Below are 21,785 nucleotides of genomic sequence, written 5' to 3' on the forward strand. Positions count from 1 at the left end.
TGCTCCCCTATTAATTTTATTAGGCTTGATTGAACGTGGTGGATTGGGAACATACGGTATGCGAATCAGACTCTGCTCCCACTTACACCCCAGTTAGTGCTGGGGACTCGCATGGATCCTGATCCCTGTAAATCTGCAGAGGTAGCTGCACTTTTGCCTCCTTGCATGCTTTCATGTGATTGCCAGGGATGCAATGACCCAGCTCAGCTACACATACCCAAATACGAGTTGGACTGAGCGTGCTGTGCTTCCTGCTCCTTTGAGCCAGAAATCAGAGCTGAGTGCTCGGGAGCTCGAGATCTGCCCCTAGAGCAGTTGTTGAACAATGGCCCCGAGAGCTCCTGTGAAGGGGATGTGTCGTCGTATGGGGGCTTGTTGATGCTGAAAGCTGAAGATGCTCGTGCTGGCATCAGGGCTGCCTGCCAGGCATCTTCTCCCTGACAGGAGCCAGCACAGTCACCGCTGGGCAATCGTGCTGGGAAGGAACACAGCGATGCCACGGAGCGATGATTGCCCACGGGAGATGCTTTCTTGAAAGAAGGAATTAGCAGCAAGAAGTCCCAAAGCCTGTAGGAGCAGGATGACACATCCCTGCCCCAAGCCAACAGCATAACACGATTCTCTGGAGCAGAAATCTTAAAAACAGCCTCCCCTGTGTGGCTGTCCTCATGCAGAAAATGTAGGAAAACCTACAAAATCTCCACATTGAGAGCTCACAGTCCTCTCCCAGTTGCTGTCTTCTGTTTTCACCCGTGGGTGTTTTTATCGTGCTGGCTCATGTGTGGTGCCCAGAGGGTGCATGTCGTGATGCAGGGAGGGGAGACAGCACGGGCCCTCGTCCAGCTCCTGGGCAGTGCTCACCTTCAGAGCAGCTTCCTGCTGTGCTCTGAGCATCTCGGTAGGTTTTTACATGAGGAATTGGGAACATCGGGTGTAGCTGGAGCTGCTTGCATAAGCACAGCTTATCACAAACCAGGTTTGCAGAGCAACCGGTCTGGCACAGCTACAACCCACGGCCCCATCTGCTGTCTTGAGCAGCTGCACTGAAGGGCATTGGGAAGTTATTGCCAGGAACTTCTGGCAGGAGCCAGCGAGGAGACCTCCCTGTGGGGATAGCTGAGCCAGGCAGAGCAAATTGGAAAGGCAGCAGAGGGCAGAGCAGGATCCGTCCTTCCTGCAGGCAAAGGGGAATAGCATCCCTCCAGGCTCAGCATATTTCTGTGCCCTTAGAACCAAGTGCATGATGTGTGAAGCAGGATGGAGCAGCTCCCTCTGCACAGCGGTCAGAGCCAGCATTTAGAGAACGATTCACAGCAGCTTCCCCACTCCCTGAGGCTGCGTTCATCACCGGCATGTCTCTAATGAAGCAGAGGCTTTGCTTTCTGGGATCAATGAATCCACTGATCGTGACCTGTCTGCTAAGTGGGAAATCAGGTCTCTCCCTCCCCGAACTCGTCTGAGCTCGGCTCAAACAGCAGGCTGTGTCCCCAAGGCACTCCATGTCGCTTAATTGCAAATCCCGTGTCTGATTAGAGAGCAGCAGCACCAGCATGCAGAGCCCGTGCTGCCACAGCCCAGGGAGCAACAGCAGGAGCAAGGAGGATATTTCAGGGCTCCAGGAGGGTGGAAGTCCCCTGAGCTCTCTCTTGTTCTCAGTGCACTGATCCTACAGAGCCGGCTACAGGGTTTATTGCTGCTCCACTCTCCCCTAAAGCCCTAAAGCCCTAAATCCCTCAAACCATTTGAATCCCTCCAGATGTCCTATCCATGGGGACAAACGCTTGAAGAGAAGTTGGCTTCCCAAAGCAGGAGGCAGCTGCAAAGGTCGCTGCTACCACCTCACCCTGTCATGAGCCCACCCCACACCAGGGGCACCCCACTGCCTTATAGTTCCATCCCCACACAGGCAGCTTTCCCTGTGACTACAAGGCTACTCCATGCACTCCAGCACCTTTTCACTGTCCTGTAAGTGCACTGCATTGCTCCAGACCCACATGGCACATTATTAGGGTGTCTCCATTAGCAGAAGAGCTACCTAATGCTCACCACAGCAGGAGGGCTGGAGGGGCTGAGTCACCACATCCTGCATCACCTCCTGTTCCTCGCCCTGGGCATTCAGCCTTGCTCTTAGATACGGCACGTAGGGGGGCTGCACAGAGGAAAAATTCCTCCAGGGCTCAGCAGGAGGACAACATCAGTGGTGGGGCTTCGTGCCATGTGTGATGGCCTCCACAGCAGCACCCGGCACCACTCTGTGCCACAGAGCCTGCTGGGGAAGCACATTCTCCATATGATCTCTCAAAGCCATGTGGTGGGGCTCAGAACGCCCCAGGACCCTGGGGAAGGGCAATGTGCAGTTCTGGGACACAAAGAAGAAGGGCTGAGGCTTCCACAGGAGCATGCAGGTTTAACCCCAGGAACTACAAAGCTGCCTATAAATACCTCCTTGGAGCATCGCTCCCCCTCCTCTTTGATGTGGTGCTGTTATTTACTTCAAACCCACTACTGCTGTTGTTATTTTTATCTTCTCTTCTTCCCCTGTTTCATGGTTGTTTACAGGCTGCACTGCAGAAACAACTCAGAAGGGAGGCAGGAAAAAGCTTGGGGGCACAGGACAGCCAGACTTCAGCCAGATCCCTGCCTCCACCCAGCCAAGGATGAGAGCTCTGCCCCTGGATGTACTCCCTGCAGCATCCCTCAGGGGCTGAGCTGAGGTCAGAGCTGAAACCCTGCACCCATGGCTGATTGGGCTCAGCCTGCAGGAATCGATGTGGTCTCACATTCCAGCAATCTCATCCCACTTTTGCACACCAGCCCTGGTTTATGCCATCCCTGGTCTTACTGCAGCACTCACTCACATCCCTGATCCAAACACGTTCAGGAAATGATGGCAGGATTCGTGGTGGCCAGACACAGGAAATGCAATTAGGAGCGAGCAGCCCTCTGGACAGAGTGGCTAGCAGCAATTACACAACTCGAATTGCAGAGGGGCTGCAGGGGCCATTAGGAGCAAGGGCACACTTGGAAAAGGATTTATCCTCGCTGAGGTAGGTATCTCTGCAGCTGCCCTATTGCTGCCTGCTCCTGCCTTGTTCTACGCCAGGAGCAGGAGCCCAGCAAAGCGTTCCTCCCTTCTCCCTGGTGCATCCAGGGGTTTTTTACTCCTCTTCCCTCCAACCTTTGGCCAGAAGCTTTGCTTGACTGGAGCACATCAACCCCTTCTTGGTCACAGATTGGTACAGAGCATTGCTCCCTCAGACATCCTCAAATTAGCTGATCCCTGCCAGACAATGTGTCAGTGATAGGGCTGTCCCTGCTCATAGGGACACAGCTACAGGGGTATCCTGACCAGCTCCCCAGCTGTCTGTATTGTTCAGTCTGCAGGAAATGGGTATCTCTGTAAGGCCAAAGCCCTGCCAGGCCCCAGGAAAACCAGGCAAGCAGTTCAGACATTAATGAAAGTGGAAAAAACTGTCAGCAGACAGACACAGATGAGCTTAATTCCTTTAAACAAATTAAAAATACATCACCTCACTGCCACGAGCCCAAAGCCTGGAGAGCCAGCAGCGGGGGCACAGGGAGAGCAGTGAGCATCACCACCGTGCTCCCCCTTGCCCAAATCCTGCCCCAGGATCCCCCCCTGCCACCATCCCATGTTTGCATCCTGGGGTGGGATCCTGCGAGGTGCCAGCTCCGGTGGTTCCAGCACAAAGAAGCTGTGGGAGCCAACTTTGTGATTCTCTTCCACAACCTTTTTGGCAAGGTGAAGGATAACCAAGCACAAAGCGATCTGTTTTGTAGAAAACAGAGCCTGAAACAAAACCTTGTTTGAGGTTTCAGGTGTTTAATCCCCTTGTTGCTAAAGCCAAGACGCACCTCGGGCTGTCCCTGTTCCCTGTGCTGCACTGCACATCTCTCCTTCCTGCACCCAGAGAATCAGACACTGCCAGGCAGCATCACAATCCCAAGGTCCCCTTTGGAGGACGCAGCACCTTTTTTTAGAAGTTATGCACAATTTTTAGAAGTTGTTTTTTGGCAGATCCCTGCAAAGAGGGCAGATGCCTCGGTGTGAGGCAGCCCTGGCTGTCGGGGCAAATGTTTGCTGCTGTGGTTTGTTAGTGCTGGAGAGGAACTGCCATGTCCCATGGGACCCCACTTGGATATGGGTGAGACATTGAAGTGCAAAGGGCAGAGGGGGAAGGAGGAAAGCTGGAGCCTTCCTGCAGAGCAGGACAGATCTGGTGCAACCCACGCCAGGCAGACATGGCACGGTGACATGGAACGATGGAGCCGTGCCGGTGGATGGGCTTAGCGAAGGCTGCAGGGGATTCCTCAGCACAGAGAAAACTTTAAGTCCCATTGCACTGTTCTTTCCCAAGGTCTCTTCCAGCACAGACAGGCAGGCATCCAGGGCAGCCTCCTGGCTGGGATTGCGCAGCAGATCATGGCCATCTCCATGGGATGGAGCCGGCGAGGAATGATGCTGGGCGCCAGGAAGCTGTGCTCAGGGCACCGCGGTCCTGCTGCCCGCCTGCCAGGGGTGCTGCCATGGGAAAGCCCTGGTCACAGCTGGGGACCATCTGACAGTGCCCCACTGCTGGCACTGCCTTGGTTTTCAAATTTGGGCTGAAAGCAGCTGCTCCGATGCCCAGCTGGCAGAAAAAAAAAAAGCAGCAACATAGTCCATTTCTGGGGTGTTTCCCCAGCGGCATTGTTGCAACAGGGATTGGAAACAAGGCAGCTGCATGTACCTGCTGCATGTCTGCATCTGCTGCAAGCCCGCACCAGTATTCCCCACACCCCCATACTGGATGTTCCCCATGCACTCACATGGGATGTTTTCCCTCCTCTCCACTGCACTGCAGCACAATGGCTCAGAAAACACAGGCACTGACCCCATGGGTGCAGCACCCATGGGTGCAGGACACGAAGCTGCAGCTGCCTGGCTGAGGTTTCCTGATCAGCCCCAAATCCAACTCTCTGCCAGTGCAGGGAGCAGCCTGCAATCTATCACCTCTCCGAGCAGCACAGTGAGAGCAAAATGGGCTCGGGGGCACGCAGTACGAGTTTAGGGCGTGCTCTCTCTGCTTGGCTAAAATGACACTAATTAAGCCCCTCACAGCGCACTAAAGCTGTTCCTACAGGGCAGACAATTAACCTTGAAACTTGGCTTTTAGTGCTTGGAGGGGAGCGAATTTTTCATCCTGTTATTTCCCTGTGCTATTAAGCTAATACCAGAGATGGTGAGGGAGAAGCACCATTACACGCCTGCAGCCCTCCGCCAAAGCATGCAGCCCCAGCCCTCAGCAGGCTGTTATTTCACCCCAAATCCACAACAGCATCTCCGTCTCTGGGGTGTGAGATGCAGCCAAGGCACTGCATGGTTGCATGGCATTGCAGCTCAGCTCTGTGTGCACACTGCTGCCAATGGTCCTGTTTTCCTGCAGGAGGATGGGAAGGAAAAGGTAAGGTGAGGAATGGGGGACATCTGGCCGTGCAATGCTCTGGCCGTGTTTCAGGATGGAATTCCCCATCCCTGCAGGCAGAAGGGGAGAGCGAGAATAAATGGGAATCCAAAGCTGTGAGATGCAAAGGATAGAAGCAAACCATTGTGTTAGCAGAGAGGATTGTTGTGGTCCTCTCCTTCCAAGTGGGGTCTATATGGTGGGGGGGAAGGGGTGAAAGTTCTCAGAAAAGGAAATGAGAGCACATGCTGGGGTCCAGCACCAAGAAAGCCTGGTGCTGAACACGTGCCCCCAACTCAAGCAATGATTTCAAACAAAATGCATCTGGAGAAATGAGCAGTGGGGGTCTGCGAGCCATTTCCCCATGGCTGTAATCGATCTCAGTTAGCACTCAGACTTAAAAGCCCTTTTCCCTGTGGTCAATCTTAGGTTAAAACCTCATCTTCCCCATCAGCTGCACCCAAACAGCTCTCATTCAGCTGCAAGGTGAGCAGTGGTGGGGGGCAGCCCCATGGGTAAGGACAGGAAGCCTGCATGATGCCCAAGCCAGTGAGCAAGAGAAGATGCATAAGGTGCGATGCTCCCTGTGACAGTGGTTCCACTGGAAAACAATTCAGCCCTCACCTGCAGGGATGTGATGGGAGAGACTGTGTTCAGTGCGACCCAGTTCTTTGCTGGGGTGATGCAGCAGGAATATTCCCCAAAAACCACACGGAGCAGCCTACAGTGTTGAGACTACCGCTGAGATGAGCAAAGCCTGCTGAGCCAGCTGAGAGACAGGCGTTGCCCATGGGAAGCTTAACACCATCCTGCAGGCTGGGTTGGTGCTATCTGTGTCAGGCACAGCCAGCCTGCACACGGGTGCTCCTTCAACCACACAGCACCCGGCCCAGGAGCTGTCACTGGTGTGCTCACCACCTGTACTATCCAGCCATCCATCAGCACTACAAACCTCCCCCATAACCTTGGGGAGCAGAACTGGGGCTGCTCAACCTCACTCCTGAAATAACAGTGCTCTGAAATAGCAGCCAGCCTCCCACCTGCGCACTGCCGCTGAGAGCGCATTCCCAGCTTGTGCTGCTAATTGCTTGGCCTTTAAATCAGAGCATGAAGGGCTGCAGCAGCCCTCCAGGAGCCATTTTGTGCTGGGGGGTGCTGTTAAGTGCTGTTTCTCTGAAATGGGCTGGTTTTAACAGCTTTCTTCTTTTCTTAAGGGGGTGGTGCATTACGGTGGATGAATAAAGCAATGGAAGGGAGAGCTGCACTGTAAAAGCCAGTCTGCTGCTAAATCTGTTGGAAATATGATGCTGCAAAGTGCCTGTGCAGTTGTTTGGCCATTTGTTAGCCTGGCACAGGGGTGGGTTGTGCTGTCTGCGTGGCTGTGCTCTGCTCGTGAAGCTGGGGAATGGGCTGCAGAGCAGCACAGGGCAGTGTGCCCTTGGTGTGTGTGGGACTGGAGGAAGGACCCGGGGAGATGAGGATGCACGAATAGGAGATTTCTTCCTTCCTCTGGGTGACATTTTGGCTTTCTGCATCCCTCTCCTTTCTGTAAGGTGATGCTTGGATCCTCCTTTTCTCCATGGTGTTCCCACAGAGGCATATCCCACTCCCGCTGCCTTGCAGTTTTCGCCTCCATGAGAAGCATGTCCATGAAAGGCAAAACCCCAGCAGTTCTGTCACTTCTTGCAATCAGCTTTCATGGTTTAAAAAAAAAAAAAAAAAAAAGCCAGTAGGTGCCTGGGGCAGCAGATGGTCCCGGCTCCTGCTGTAAAGCACAGTGGAGGTTTTACATTCCCATGCTCCTGGAGCTCAGATCCTGCCACAGCCATGCAGAGCGGGGCTGGGGGCTGCAGCCGGCTGTCACCACTTGGCACTGTGCTTCTCTCTGTACAAGAAGACAAACTGACTTGCTGTTCCTATTCTGCAGAAGTGGCAGAGCCCTAATGGGAGGGCTAAATCATGGAGGTGCTTTGAAGTGTCCTCCTATGGGCATAAATCAGCCCTGCTCTGGAATCATCTGCCTTGTGCTGTTACACCGGAGAGATGTTGGGTCCTTTGTGGGAGCATCCCTGGGTCCCCTCAGCATCCATAGGGGTCACAGCATCCCTGGTCCCTGAGCAGTGCCAGGTGGCCACATTTTGTCCTGAGACAGCGGGGATAACCCAGCAGCTCTGGCTGGGGATAAGGAGATGAAGCCAAACAAGGCTGGGTTGGTGGGAGTTTAAAACTTCACTGCCCTCCGGCTTTCCAGCTCTGCTGGAGACTGGGTTTCTCCACGATTTGGGAGGGTTGGCTGTGCGTTATCCAATATCAATGCTCATATCTGCAAACCAGCAGCAAGGCTGAGACCGTGGGAGCCACCGTGTCCTTGGGTGCTGCTTGCCCAAGCCTGGGAAAAGCTGCCCGCAGCCTGCAGGTGACACTTCCTCCTCTGGGTGACCGTGGAGTTGAGGTGTGCTATGCTATGGGCTGAAAGAACCTTGCACATGGCTTTCGGGGCAGGCATGGTGCAGTTCCCAAGGATAAGGTTTGTTATTGCACCAAAGGTGATGCTGGAAGGGAGCAGGGGCTGCCCTTGGGTCACGCTGCTTAGCTGATGGCTTCCATCAAGCCCCCATATTGGACATGGAATTGTTTTTCCCCCATCCTGCGCTGCAGAAATTCAGCAGCAGTGTTACCTCCAAGTGTCAGCACAAGCCCACCACACCTCCATCAGTGCTGCACACGGCATGGTCAAGATGCAGCTCCCAGCACTCATCTGCATCCCTGCACTTCTTTATCGTGCTGCAAATCACCACACTGGGACACCAGGTCATAAAAATACTTTCAGCAAGTATTACCTCCCTGCTGCAAGAAGGATACTCCCATCCCAAGGCACTGCCCAGTGAATGGTGAGCCCCAGTTCAGCACAGTATTGAGAGCTGCCAGCCCTGTGTGTTGCTTATTGCAGTTCAAGCTCCAGTATTGCCCCAAAGTGACCCCAAGCAGGGCTCACCCTGGCACCCATGGCCATGCCAGTGAGGATAACACCCAGCACCCTCCCTGATGTGCTCTGTACCCCTGCACTTACAGCCAGATTGCATTCCTAGGCCCACTGCCGTGCTGCAGCCCCAGAGCTTGCTGCATCTCTGCCCTGGGTGCTGCCAGGGGCTGCCCCAAAGCCGGGCAGAGGCTGCCACTTAGTGTTGGGAAGGGAGCACGGCCGCTGCTGCACCCTGTGCTGCAGGCACAGCACTTCAGCCTGGGGACCTGCATCGCCCCAGGGGCTGCGATGTCCACAGGCAGCACCCAGCCTGCCCTGAGCATCACAATTAATAACAGACCTGCTAATTGCTGGTCATGAAGCTCACAGTTCTCCAGCTGTAGTCTTTGGGGTTCAGAGCAGATCTCACCCCATTGGCTTCACTCGGTTGTCTGTCTGTCCTCTGAGTGCCTCAAGCAGGTGGGGACATGAGGACAAGGGACTGTCCCAGCTGCACTGCGAGATGGAACTACAGAGAGATGCAGTGCTCATCAAATAGCCACAATAGCTGTAGGCAAGCAGGAGAGCAGATGGAGCAGATCAGCAGGAGCAAGCAGCAGGCTGAGGTTTAGGAATGGCATTGCCTTGCTGGTGGCAGAGGATTAAAAGACACAAGGCAATAAGGAAAGTCCCCTTCACCCAACAGTGAACCCTGTCCCATTCCAGCCAACCCCTTGTGCAGGGGGCTCCCAGCTGCTGCAGAAGAACTCTCCATCCCGCAGCCCTTTGGGGAAACTGAGGCAAGGAGCAGCCTGGCACCGCTCTGCCCTCTCACTCCTCACCTCCTGCTCCTTCCCCTTGTTATGGCCGTGATTCCCCAGAGACTGTGGTGGCTGTCCATCCTTCCCCCACGATGCTATATTAGCTTAATAGCATTTTTCCACTCCATTTGAGAGGAGAATTTACAATGATCTCCGATTAGGGCTGCCTTGTCAGTGCCATACGTCTGCAACCCTGCCCTGCTCCAGCTCACAGGCCGTGGGCACAAACTGACATCCTCTCATCATGCAAAAGCCTCAAAACTCCTTCTGTCGCATTTTATGCTTGCTAAAGACCTCAGGAGCAGGAGGCAGGACTATTCCCAATGCTGCTTTTTCCTACCCTTCTTACAGAGGTGATGTTTGTAAAGCTGGGCAGGCACTCTTGCAAACCCTGCTTGTGATCCCACCTGCAAACCCTGCTTGTGATTCCTGCTTGCAAATCCCACTCACAGCCCCATGCAGGCAGGCAGAGCCTCTGCTCCCAAACCACCACCTCACCCGCTGCTGCCGCTGCTCCTCCTTCACCTCTGCCACAGACAGCTCTGGGCTCGCTTACCAATTAGTGTGGCCCTGCTCATTAAAGCTCATTATCTGCCGGCGTGAACTTGGACGGATGGTGTGGGCTTTGGCAGGGGATCAAACCTTCCTTCCTTCCAACCACGTCCTGCTCAGCTCTCCCTGCTCCAGAAGCAGCTCCTGGCCCCAGGTTGGGTTTCTCCCCCACATGCTGTGTCCCTGGGCAGATATGGGGTCTGTGCATCACAGCCACCATTTCCAGCCCTGGGTATCCTGCACCTCCAAGGCAAAGACTTTCCAGACCAGAACAACTGGAGCCAAATGCAGCCTGATTTCATCATAGCAGCATGAGGGAGGGAGCCCTGACTTTCCCGGTGCTCCTTCCCCCGTTTCCCAACACCATCCTTCCCTGGGGAGCCACCAGCTCTGGCTTTCATTAGTGACAGAGGATGCTTTGGTGAATGGCTCTTGTCAATATCGATTAAACTCCATCTTCCCATGTGCACAAAAATCCTCTTGCAGACCATTCGGCTCTACCATCCCAAAATAACTGGGTAACAAGACCTGAGTTAACCCTTCCTTCCCCCCTCCAAAAAAAACCCCAAGGTGAAATTCCCCACGAAAGGCTCCTTTGTTCCTATTGCACAGCAGAAACCCACAGCCAGAGGAAAGCAGCTGGGCTACACTAAAGCCAAACAGCCCCAGCTCGCGCCAGCCAGGGCTGAGCAAGGGCCAAGTTGTAGGGCTGTGCCTGCATCATTACCCAAATCCCCAGCAAACGCTCCCCGTGGCACCCAACCAGCTCTTCGGGGCTGCAAATTGTGCCCGGGAGCAGATTCTTCCCCAGCTCCTCCTTGCCAGGGTGCCTTTTACCGCAGACATCCGTGTGCCTGCATCCCACGCTGCCCGGGATTAACTGCCTCTTTTATTGCTGCCAATTACTGGCAGGAAAGCTGCCGCAGGGCTGGAGGATGCGAGCTGGGTTCCCACCTTCCCGACCCTAATGATGTGAGGTTTTGTGCAGCCGCAGCTCCTTAAGGGCTGTAAGGGGAGGCTCAGCCCTCACTCTGCTTTCCTGCACTCCCATCCTTTGCACCCCACTGCTGGAGGTTTGCTGGCACCCATTGCAAAAAGCAATTTATGGAGAACTGCCTCCTCCTGGCATGGGTTGGGATGCACTGGGGACACATGAGTTAAGATACATCGGGGGATGCATAGATTGGGATGCAGTGGGGACACATATGTTGGGATGCAGCGGGGGATGCATGGGTTGGGATGCACTGGGGGCACACGGGTTGGGATGCAGTGGGAGTACATGTGCTGGGATGCAGCAGGGATGTGTCTGCAGTGACCTGGAGCCCTACCCGTGTGGGTGGGAGTGGAGGCTGCGGGCGGCGGACCACACTCAGCTGCTGCTGAATGCTCTGAGATTTCACGCTGCGAGAAGAATGAGCAGATAATAGGATTTTCCATCTCTTCAAAGGGCACGCAAGGCAGCCCTGGCGCTGAGCTGCGCCCTGGGAAGAGCTATGGGGCCGATCCTGCTCTGCAGCTGTGAGGATGTTTTGAGATGTGCTGGTGATGCTGGGGGGGCTCACAGGGTCCCCCTGCCCAAATGGGGACCGGGGGCCAAATCCTGCATGGACATGGGGCTGGAGGCACCACGCTGCCCGGCCTTCCTGCTCACCACCCTGGAACCCCGTGTGCCCCAAATGCTGCACAGCAGGAGCCCGGGGACCATCGGGAAGCTCATTTGGAGAGCTCCCACGGCCCCACGGCCCCGCAGCCCCGCTCCATTTCTCCCCGGCTGCCTTATCAGCAGTGACTTTCCCGACAGCAATCGATAGAAAACATTTTATCGCCTTCCCAGGCGGCAGCATCCTTGGAGTGGCTCTGATTTCTGTTTCTATGGTGACATCTTCCGGGCTTAGGAAAGATCTTGCCTTTCTTGGTTGGTGCTGTGTGATGGAGACGGGGGAGGGGAAAGGCTGTATTTTGTGTTGTTGTCGGTTTTTCTTTTTTTTTTTTTCTTTTTTTTCTTTTTCCCAATCTCTGTACCGTTTTCGGTGCAAGAAGGAAGTGGCAAGGCTCCGAGCGCGATGCCCTCAGCCGGCTCGCAGAGCTGGGAGGGGCCCCGGGGCCGCTTTCATCCCCAGAACGCACCGCAGCCTCCGGAACCCAACGGGGCCTCCGCCTGTCCCCGCGCCTCTGTCCCCTTCCACCCCTCCGGGCTTCCCCTGCAGCCCTGCAGGCAGCTGCTCGGCCTCACAGCGGGGAGGGAGCACAGCGTATTTTGCTCCTCGGTGCTGCTGCCTCCTCCTTCCCCTTCCTTTCTTCCTCCCATCGCCTGCTGAGGAGGAGGAGGAGGGTCACGGCTATGCCCCCAGCTCACAGGACCCGACTCAGAAGGGACATCAGAGCACTGCACAGTGGGACGCAGCTTGCCACCTCAATGCATGCAAATGGGTTTTGCTGAGTTATTCGCACTTGAGGAGGTGACTGCCTGATGAATGTCAGCATCGGTCCCTCTCATTAGGGCTCCTTTGGCCACAGGAATGGCCTCGCCTCCTGCTGCCTGCCCCCACCGAAGCAGCTGGGAGACACAACAGCCACCAGCAGCTCTCAGCCCCGTGTGCTCACACGCATTTAGGAAATCGGCCCCCAGCTTCTCGTCGCCACAACCTGGCAGCCACCAAACCAGCACCACCGAGACCCCACTCAGCCCACATCCTCAGTGCCGAGGGAGCAGCAGATGTCTGGCACAGATGCCGGCACATCTCAGCCTCCATTCTGCACTCCTCTAAATCCCGTCCGCATTTGGCGACCTGCAGAGGCTGAGCAGTGCAAGGGGAAAGCTGGAACTACATCCTGGCGTTAAGCGATGGTGAGGGGATTGCTCACAGCATCAGGCACGGACCCAAAGCACTTAAAGCAAGGAGAGCAATGCCCAGCGTGAGTGTGCTGTCACCTTGCCCAGCACAGAGCAACGCTGCCCGTGACACAGATCAAACCCCACGTATTTCATCCCAACACAACGCCCTTATCTTTGACCCCGAATAAAAATTCTTCCTGGCTCAGCAATACAAAATTATCTGCGTGTGCATTAATGCCACATATCAATCAACTTCAGATGCAAATCCACAAAGCGTTTATCCTTAATTTGACCATAAAAGGATCGTTCCACGCCAAGCACCTCGCTCAACATTGTTCCGGAGAACGATCAGCAAATCTTCTCCTGGCCACGGTCAAACACTTGGAGCCTCGGCTTCTCCTAATGGGAACAATCTGGCCGGTTCCTGAGAAAGGGCAGAGCGCCGAGGCCAGGAGGAGAGCAGCACATCCTCCCCTTGTCCCTGAGTTCTGAAAAACACCCTCAGATCTGGGAGCTGCGTGGGAGTGCTGCCATGGGATGGGAGTGCACTCCCCCGGGGAAACCCGTTTACTGGGGGGGTCAGTGGGATTTGTGATGCCAGGCGCACTTCACAGGGTTTTTCCTGGCTTTTTCTGTGGTCTTTTTTGAAAGAAATGCTGTTGGTGCTAAAAGGCCTCCAGCCCAACCTGGTTGTGCTGCTCCAGCCCCGCAGGAACCCCACACCCTGGGGACATCACTGTCTCAGCACGCAGGTGGCCTCGCTCCAGAGGGACGCACCCCCCACCTCCCCTCCCCCACTATGCACATCCTGCTGGGAAAGATTTCCCCTCTGCGCTTCCAAGTCCCGGCTGAAATGAGGCTGAAAAACGTGCAAAATGCTGTTTTCCCTTCGTTTCCTTTGTGCGTTTCACAGCGTGTTCTGCAAACAGGGCACTTCCTCATAGTTTCGCTCTGGCTCTCGTGTTCGGGAATAAGAGAGGCTTTTATTTTTCATAGGAAAAAGGGATAATAAATCAGCAGCTGGGCTGAGAGAGCCCACGAGCCGCCCATCACAATACCTGCGCAGGCTGCCGCGGCCAAAGCCGGCCGTCAGCAACGGGGCCGCAAACAGAGGGGTCCTGGGTGCCCCCCGCTTGGCACAGAGCGGGCACGAGGACCCGGGGACACAAAGAGTTAACGAGCCGCAGCTGCTAACCGGCAAGAGCTTCTAACAGACACCTGACGGAGAGGAAAATACCAAGTAAGCACTCGGCAGCGGCGCTGCCCGCAGCCAATTTTCCTCACTTAATGTTTCCTGCGCTCGTCCCCCTCCCTGACCCCGGCTCCTCCCCGGTGGCGCTCGGCCGGCCAAGCGGGCGCGGTGCCATCGCGTCCCTCCCGCGTACCCCGCGCGTCCCCCCGGGCTCCGCGTGCCCGACGCCGCTCCAAAATCAGACCTCGGCCTCGCCGCGGCGCCCTCCGCCCCGCGCCCAGCCCCGCAAAGCTTCCCGTTACCCGCGCCCACCGCTCCGCGTCGGGTCCCCGGCACCCGGCGCCCTCCGCACGCGCGACGCCCGCTACCACGCGCCCGCCGTAGGCCGGCGGTACCCACCGCACCGCGTGCGGCACGCCCGGTGCTCACCACCGACGGCGACGCCGGGCTCCGGCACGCGGCGGTACCCGACGCGCGGGGCGCGGACGGCGATGCCCGGTGCCCGTCGCGCCTCGCGCGGTGCCCGTCACGCCCGGCGCAGCGCCGCCGCCCGCCGCTCGGAGCGCTCCCCGCCGCCAGGTGTCGCCGCGGTCCCGGGCAGGGCGGCGGGCGCGCGTGCACTTCCGACGGCGCTCGGTCATGCCCCCGACTTTCCTCCCCTCCCTCCCGGCGCCGCGCGGGGCTCCCGCCCGCTGACACCGCCGAGGCGCTGAGCACGGCGCGGCGCGGCGGACAGCGGCCGCCCGGGGATGGCCGCCGGGGCCGCCCCCGCCCAGCGCCGCCGCTGAGACGCAGCGGGGCACGGCCCGCCCGGTAAGAGCTGCGGCACCGCGGGTGGGAGGGGATATAGGGGCCGGGGCGGGGGGGGTGTCCGGGCAGGCCGCTGCGCTCCGGGAGCAGCACCGGGGCGGGCCCGGGGAGCCGCAGCCCGGGGGGGAGCGGAGCGGAGCGGAGCGGGCGGTGAGCGGCGGCCGTGGCGTTGTGTTCGCTCCGCGCTGGCGGCGGCGGCGGCATCTGCGGCCGTGCTTCCCGAGCCGCGGGGGCAGCGCCGGTCCCTTCCCTTTTCCTTCCCCTCTCCTTTCCTTTCTCGTTTCCTTTCCCTTCCATTTCCTTTCCATTCCCTTTCCATTCTCTCCCCTCCTCCTTCTTTTGCTTTCTCTTTCCCTTTCCCTCCTCCTTCTCTGCCTTTCCCTCTGCCTTCTCCTTTCCCTTTCCCCTTCCATTCTCATCCCCGTGTCCCTGCTCTGCATTCAGGCTGTGCTCCCATTGCATTCCGCTCGCGGTGTTCCTATTCACAACCTCATCCATCCTAACCTGGACCTCCCACCCTGAGCACGAGCTTGGCTGCAGCTCATTGACAGCAGAAGAGCCCCTCGCTGCCCCCAGCAGCACCCCCAACCCAGGAGGGTGCAGCTTTGTACATTTGAAACCCCCCAGTGCATGGTGGGCTGGGACCCCCGTGACCCCTCCGGGCTTTTGTGCCAGAGCTGATTTCCAGCTGCCATTATCCCTGTGCCCCTTCTTATTACTCCCCGGAAACATTCAGCTCCTCCCCCCTGTGCTCTCCCATTTGGGGACGTGGTGCAGCTGTGGTGTCCCCGTCCCAGTGTTGGCATCCTGGGGGCTGTCTGTCCAGCTGTGATGGGGTGGCTGACGTTGTGGACCTGTTGGAGGTTTGCATTGACGTCAGAGCGGGGAGCTGCTGGGGTGCGCCTTCCTTTCCCCCCACCTTTAGCACGGTGTAATGGTGCCTTCCTTAGATGTGAGCGCATTTGGCTTTGCAGCATTTCTTATGGCTGCAGGTTCCTACCCGCGGTCCCCTTGCTGTGCTGTCCTCTGGTGACCTCCCCAAAACGGTACTTTCACCTTCCCCAGAGCAGTGAGGCAGATTGTGCTGTGTGCTGCTCCTGGGACACTGCATGAAGCGAAGGCAGTGGTGATGCCAACACCTTCAGAGGGCTCTTGGGCTTCACCGAAGCCTCAGGGAGGGTCTGAGAATGGTTTCCTTGCTGGGTTCTTTGCAGAGCGTTCCTGCCCCTTGGCATTGTACAGCTGCCTTTGATGGGGTCACAGCGTGTGTCCCCCGGGTGGCCAAGCAGCTCCACGGTGGCCCTGCGGACACAGCTGTTACCCACAGGAGGAGATGCGGGTGGCATAGGTGCAGACTGACTGCATGCAGTGCCCCGGGGCTGCACGCTCAGGTGCACGCTGAGAGCATGTCTGCTGGTATCTGTCAGCGCCAGATGAAAATGGACCTGGAGCTGCTGAGAGGCAGTGGGAGAAGGATGGGAAGGAGCTAAGGGAGATGGAGAGGACAGCGTTCCCGGAGCTCTCTGCTGGCATGGGGAGTGCGGTGCTGGGGCTTTGTGCGCGGGGCTGGGGTCACCCACGGCCCAGCTCTGCAGCTGGGAGCTGCGTGAAGTTCATGGCAGGAAGTGAGAAATGAAAGAAAGAAAAAGAAAAAGAAATAAATAAAATAGCACCACCGGTAGAAACCGCCAGGGAGATTTAGGGAAGCACCCGGCTGTGCTGGGAGCCTCATACACCGGCGGTGCCGGGCACCGCAGAGCCACCTCTCCTCCCGCAGCCCTGTCTCCTCTGCAAGCCCCAGGGAACGATTGCATACAGAGTGCTTCGTTTCAGAGCTGCCACCGTCATTTCAGAGACCTTTTAGGCAGGAAAAGTGCTCTGTAGCGTGTAATTTGAAGGCTCTGCTCTGAACCTTCGCTGTCGCTCTGCTAAATGATCCTCTCCTCTTCTCAACCTTTGCTGCCTGGAAACCAGTGCCGGTGACCTGGTTCCTGGCCTCACTCCGTGCCAAGGTGAGGGGGGACGTGGGGTGCCAGGAGCAGCCCCCCATGGAGTGTTCCCCTCTCCCATGTTGTGGAATTTCAGCCCGTCTTCATCATCTCTCGCCTCTGCCTGAGCTGCAGAGGTTGTCACAGCTCACCCAGGGTTTGCCAGCCTGTGGGGCCGGGTCTGGCGAGGGCTCTGCGGGAGATTGGGCAACTCCAGCTGAGCACCTCTGCAATGTAGGAGCTGTCAGAACAGCCCTCACAGAGCTGCAGAATTATTTTTGGTAGCAGCTCGGGGAAGGATGCTTTGTGCTGTGCCCTCGGAGGAAGCAGCGCAGCTTTGGTTTCATTGCCCTAAGCCAAGGGCAGGGCGTGCTGTGTCTGGAGGGGCTTCCTTGTCTTCTCCTTCCCTCTCCTTCTTTGCTCTCCTTCCTGTCCAAGCATGGGTTGCCTTTGCCCCTGTGTTGGTTGGAGCAGGGTGAGCTGCGGCCTTCCTCTTGCCGTGGGCACTGGGCAGCACTGTGGAGGGAGAAGGAAGGGGAGAAGATGAGATGTTGGCACATGGAGGGCTCCTCTTGCTCCAGGTTAGATTCACTTTTGGATTTGCCAAGGCAGTGAGAGTCAATGTGAGGTGCAAGTCAGTGCACGTCACCACATCAGACACATGGATGGGGCAGGAGAAAAACGTGTGAGCCATCCCCATGGTGCTGGCAGTTCCTTGGGCCAAACAGAGCTGGGGATACCACCGTGTTCCCAAGCGGTGGCTGCCACTCGCTGGTATCCTGTCCCTGCAGCAGGACACGGGACAGAGCAATTAGAGTTCCCCTTCCCCTTAACCACCGGTTGCAGGGATGCTCATGGATGCAGCCCTCATGGGGATGCTGACAGATGCAGCCCTCCCGGATCCAGGTGGAGGGGCGGTGTGATGCATACCTGGAAACCTGCTCCAAGCCCACGAGTTCAGCGTCGCCAGATTTGGGGTGGTTCCCTGGTACAGCTGCTGGGATGTGGCATCGCATGGGACCCACGCACGGGATGGCTTTGGCTGCACGATCTCATTTTTGAGAGCTGGAATGTGCTCAAAGATTGGCTTTCTGAGTTGCTTTTTTTGGTTTTGTTTTGTTTTAAATGACAGCATTTCCCCTTTAAATTTACATCTCTAGCTGGGGAACACAGAGCCTGGTGAGAGAGGGAGTGTGAGACTTTTATAAAAAGAACGAGTCGGGTTTTATTATCCCTTTGAGACGAGCAGGGAAAATCTATACTGAAGGCATGAAATAGCAATAAAAATGGACTTTTTGCCAAAGCAAAATTAATTGAGTGGATCTCAGTCCTCAAGCCTGAGCTCTGAGAGGCTTAGGAGATGGGTATGAGCCGAGCTGCCCCCTCCCAGGCTCCTACCCCGGCAGGACAGGAGGCAAAACCACACTCCAGTTCTTGATGTTGGACATGGGAGCAGGGTTGTGCTTGGAACAGCAGTCCCATCACTGGTCTGGCCTTGGGACGCTGCATCCCCATCAATTCCTGCCTGATGGAGCAGGGACCTGCTCCAGGTCCATGGCTTGGGGACCTGCTCCAAGGACATGGCCTGGGGACGTGTTCCAAGGTGCTTTTGGGGCAAAACCTACATAGATAAGGAAGCCTTCTCCTGGTTTTTGTTCCTCTGGACACTCAGCAGCTCTGCTCTCCCTTTCTCAGGGAAGGCTGGACAGAGCATGGGGGGACAGAAGGGCTTTTTTCAGCAGATGGTGCAAAGAGGACGGAGCTGCATCAAGCTCCCAAGCCCACCAGAGACGCAGAGATTAAATAGCGAAGGGCTGAGAGGCAGCTCCAGGCGGGAGGAGGAAGGAGAGAAAGGGAAAATGGGGGTGGAAATAGGATTGGAGAGTGGAAGGGGGGAGAGGAGCGCTGGTTTGAACAGGAATCTCCTCCCACTTGATGTCTCCCCTCCAATTCGGAGGGCCTGCATTCGGTGCCATAAAAATATAGCCCTTTTCAATCCCTTATCTTGCAGGAGCAGAAACAATTGGCCTGCAAAGAAGGAGAAAACAATCTGTTTGACTGACAAACAAAAACACATTTCTGCACAAAAGGAGGAGGAGGAAGAAGCAGCTGTCTGGCTGCTGCTCCGGCTTTTTTTCCTCTCCCCTCCCTCTCCTGTCCCCTCGCTGACGGTGTCGGAGCGGAGCTGCTACCCTTGCCAGCACCGCAGCCGCCGTTCTGACTGGCTGGGTTCAATGTCAGGCTCCTGCAGCAAATGTCATTGTCCGCCCCGTGTCAGCAGCCGTGGCGGGGCTCTGGGGGATCGGCAGCACTGGTCGTAGGGCATGGAGACAGAAATGGGGCTAGGGAGGGGGAGCGGCAGTGGGGGCTCAGGGTGGCCGAGCTGGTGATGGAGGGGTAGCAGGAGAGGTCTCACTGGGGATGTGGGCTGCTTGGGGTGGGTACCCATTGCTGAGGCTGCATTGCTGCTGGAGCCTCGCGGATCTCCAGCTTCAGCTCTGTACCTCAGTTTCCCCACGTGCAAAGTGAGCATGAGAGCAGGAGAGAGCTGGAGGAGAGCCGGGGACGCCATCACTCATTATCCTGACAAATCATCCCAAAAAGCAATTACGGCAACCACCGTTGCCATCAGACAACCATCAGAGCCTGTGGGATTCCAGCTGTTCTCCATCTTCCTCAAATTCCTTCATCTTCCAAACTGCTGCCCCCAGCAGCAGTGCTTCCCTCCCGGGTTCGGCCTTCAGATGGGACTCTGCTCTCCATGGACACGTGGAGCACCAATGCTTGGAGCAGCAGCGGTGAGCAGGATGGTCTCTGTGGAGCTCTTAGCATTACCCCATAGGGAATCTACTACAAATAAAGGAGCACAAGAAGAAAATCTTGAAGTCACCATGATGGCCTTCCCTGCTTTTGGTGCAGATTGCTATTGGAGTCCTCTGGAAAGCTGTTAGTGGACAGTTGGCTTGTTCCCATTTTTAAGGAGCTGCCTTGCTCTACAGGAGAATAGCATGGAAGAAATCGGAGCTTCCAGGTGAGTTAATGACAGATAATGATGCTCGGTTCACGAGCGGCTCACCTGGTGCCTCCATCCAGGCTGGGATTGACGGGAGCATCCAGAATTGGAAAGAGTCTGAGAGATCCAGCCTTGACTTGCTCAGAGTGCCACAAGAGAAGCTTTGAGGAATATCTGAGCCAAAACATTAAAGAACTTTTTATTTTGCTCCCAAAATGGAGAGTTTTCTGCTTCGCCCTTCCGCTTTCATTTCAAAGGGAAGCGAGAGGAGCCACCTCTCCACATGCCCAGCTGCAGCAAGAAGAAGGCTCAGAAGCCGACAGGACTCCTGCAACTTCTGTGCTTGACTTTCCTCTGCAGAACAGGAAGATGCCATGTCAGTGTGCCTCGTGATCCGGCCGTAACCTCTCGTTACCCCTCCAATGTCAGCTGACCAGGCTGCGCGGGGCTCCGTCTCTAGCAGAGCGTTGCTGTGCTGTGCTGTGCTGATTTCAGGCAGGAAGAGGCCCAGAGCTCCCACGTGAGCTGCGTTTGCAGGCTCTGCAGGCAGCAACCAACGGGTTTTGCATCATCAAATCCCATCTGTACCCCAAAAAAAGGAGCTCGGGGGGGGTTTGGTCTCGAGTTCAGCGCTGGAGATGCAATGTGCTGCTGCAGTAGGTCTCACAAAGGGCTCAAGTTTGGCTTGTGGTGAAGTAGCCGTCACCTCCCTGTGCTGTAGTGTCCAGTGTGCCATGGGAGCAGCTCTATGGGCAGCGACAGAGCCTGGCTCAGGAAGGGATGGCAGAGATGGGTTGCAGCCCACTGGGACCCCACCTCCCTGCTCCAGCCCTGCAGGTGCTGGCTGCCATGGCAGAGCCCAGATGCGGTGTGACAGCCGTCCTCCTGGCGATGGGTGCGTGGCTCTGCACCATCCCCAACCACTGCGTGCAGCTCCAGGCATGGCCCCATCCACGCATCATTCAGAGGGGCACTGCTCCTGTGTACTGATGGCTGGTGGTGGAAGGGCTGTGAGAAATGCCTTATTCTGCACTTTTCCCCCTTTTCCACTCACTGGCCACAATTTTTTGTAGCTGCATTAAGCATTCAGAGTGACTGTGATTTCCTCCCTCGTATTCATTATTCAAAATTGTCCTCCAGATAATTTCTGCAAATAATTCGAGGGCTTTGCTCTTTTGTGAATACTCGGGCTCAAGAATTAGAGCCCTTTTAATTGGGATCTTGCATCACGTGCCGGGTTTTGGCTTCCCAATTGGGCAGGCTTCACTTTCAGGCTCGAGGTTTGGGGAGGGAATTGTTGTGATTAAGAATTTGAAATTCACATTCTTCCAATATCTTCAGTTGTTGCTTCAAAGCAGTGCTCTGTCTCTTCCTTTTTTCTCTTCCTGGCTAGAATTCCATGCCAGTAACTTGTGGTCTTGGAGAACATAAACAAAAATGTGGCACACCACTCGCTAAATGTCCTTAAGAAGTTGAGTGGTGATTCATGGCGATTTCTTTTGTATTATTCTCCTAGCTCGGGTAAAAATAATGATGAAAATAATTTTACAACATAAAAAGTCACCCAGCTAGGGGGCATTTACAACATTTGGTTTATAGAACCTTCCATCCACGGCATTCGAGGTGCTCAGGAGCATCCCATGGGCACACTCCATCTATCCCCCATCCCAGCAGGACCCCGTGCTGTACTGGTGCCCGCAGAGCAGGGCAGCACCCAGCTGCTCGCTCCCTCCAGCTGCTGCCGTCGTTTGCCCTGCGAAATAAAACCCCTGTAAAGGTACAGCAGGGACCCCTTAAATGCAGAGCTGTGGCGCGCAGTTAATCATATCCTCTTAACGGGTTTATTCGCTCATTAAATATTTAAGACTCGTTTCTCTTTATCAATAGTGTGGAGGCGTGCAGGCCTGGTGCAAAGATTTATGCACACAATAGGATCGGTGTGTTTGGATTTGTTTGAAGGGATCTGAGAGCCATTTAAAACCCTACCGAGGTGGACGTTGCCATGGCCCCCCGGTGAGAACTGTGCCTCCTGACCGTGGGTTGAAGGCAGCGGGAGGGGAGGTTGGGTGGCATGGGCTCTTCCTTGGTACTTTGAAAGTAGCTGTGCCCCTGTTTGAGAGATGCAGAGGTCTCTCTCGGGGCTGCT

General features: G+C 56.1%; 2 protein-coding genes across 19 annotated transcripts in view; one reads left to right on the forward strand and one right to left on the reverse strand.

The window, feature by feature from the left end:
• The window catches only part of PEMT (phosphatidylethanolamine N-methyltransferase), a 55,854-nt gene extending 40,534 nt beyond the window's left edge, over window positions 1-15,320 (reverse strand). For 4 of the 15 annotated variants that reach the window (XR_014886780.1, XR_014886779.1, XM_085237462.1 and 1 more), the window contains exon 1: window positions 14,258-14,857. Coding sequence is in view for 11 of the 15 variants with exons in the window: in XM_085237462.1 (XP_085093588.1) it covers window positions 14,258-14,842 (585 nt within the window). In the remaining 4 variants the exon portion in view is untranslated. Of the gene's footprint in view, window positions 1-11,603; window positions 13,855-14,227 lie in introns of those variants that run through there. The other 11 variants (XM_085237472.1, XM_085237471.1, XR_014886782.1 and 8 more) reach the window with 11 other exon arrangements.
• Window positions 13,737-21,785, forward strand: part of RAI1 (retinoic acid induced 1) — a 59,441-nt gene continuing 51,392 nt past the window's right edge. For 2 of the 4 annotated variants that reach the window (XM_085237455.1, XM_085237460.1), the window contains exon 1: window positions 14,502-14,641. The gene's annotated coding sequence lies outside the window, so the exon portion shown is untranslated. Of the gene's footprint in view, window positions 13,877-14,501; window positions 14,642-21,785 lie in introns of those variants that run through there. The other 2 variants (XM_085237457.1, XM_085237459.1) reach the window with 2 other exon arrangements.

This window comes from Meleagris gallopavo, chromosome 16 (assembly GCF_905368555.1).
Source record: "Meleagris gallopavo chromosome 16, MGAL_WU_HG_1.1, whole genome shotgun sequence".
NCBI classification, from domain to species: Eukaryota; Metazoa; Chordata; class Aves; order Galliformes; family Phasianidae; genus Meleagris; species Meleagris gallopavo.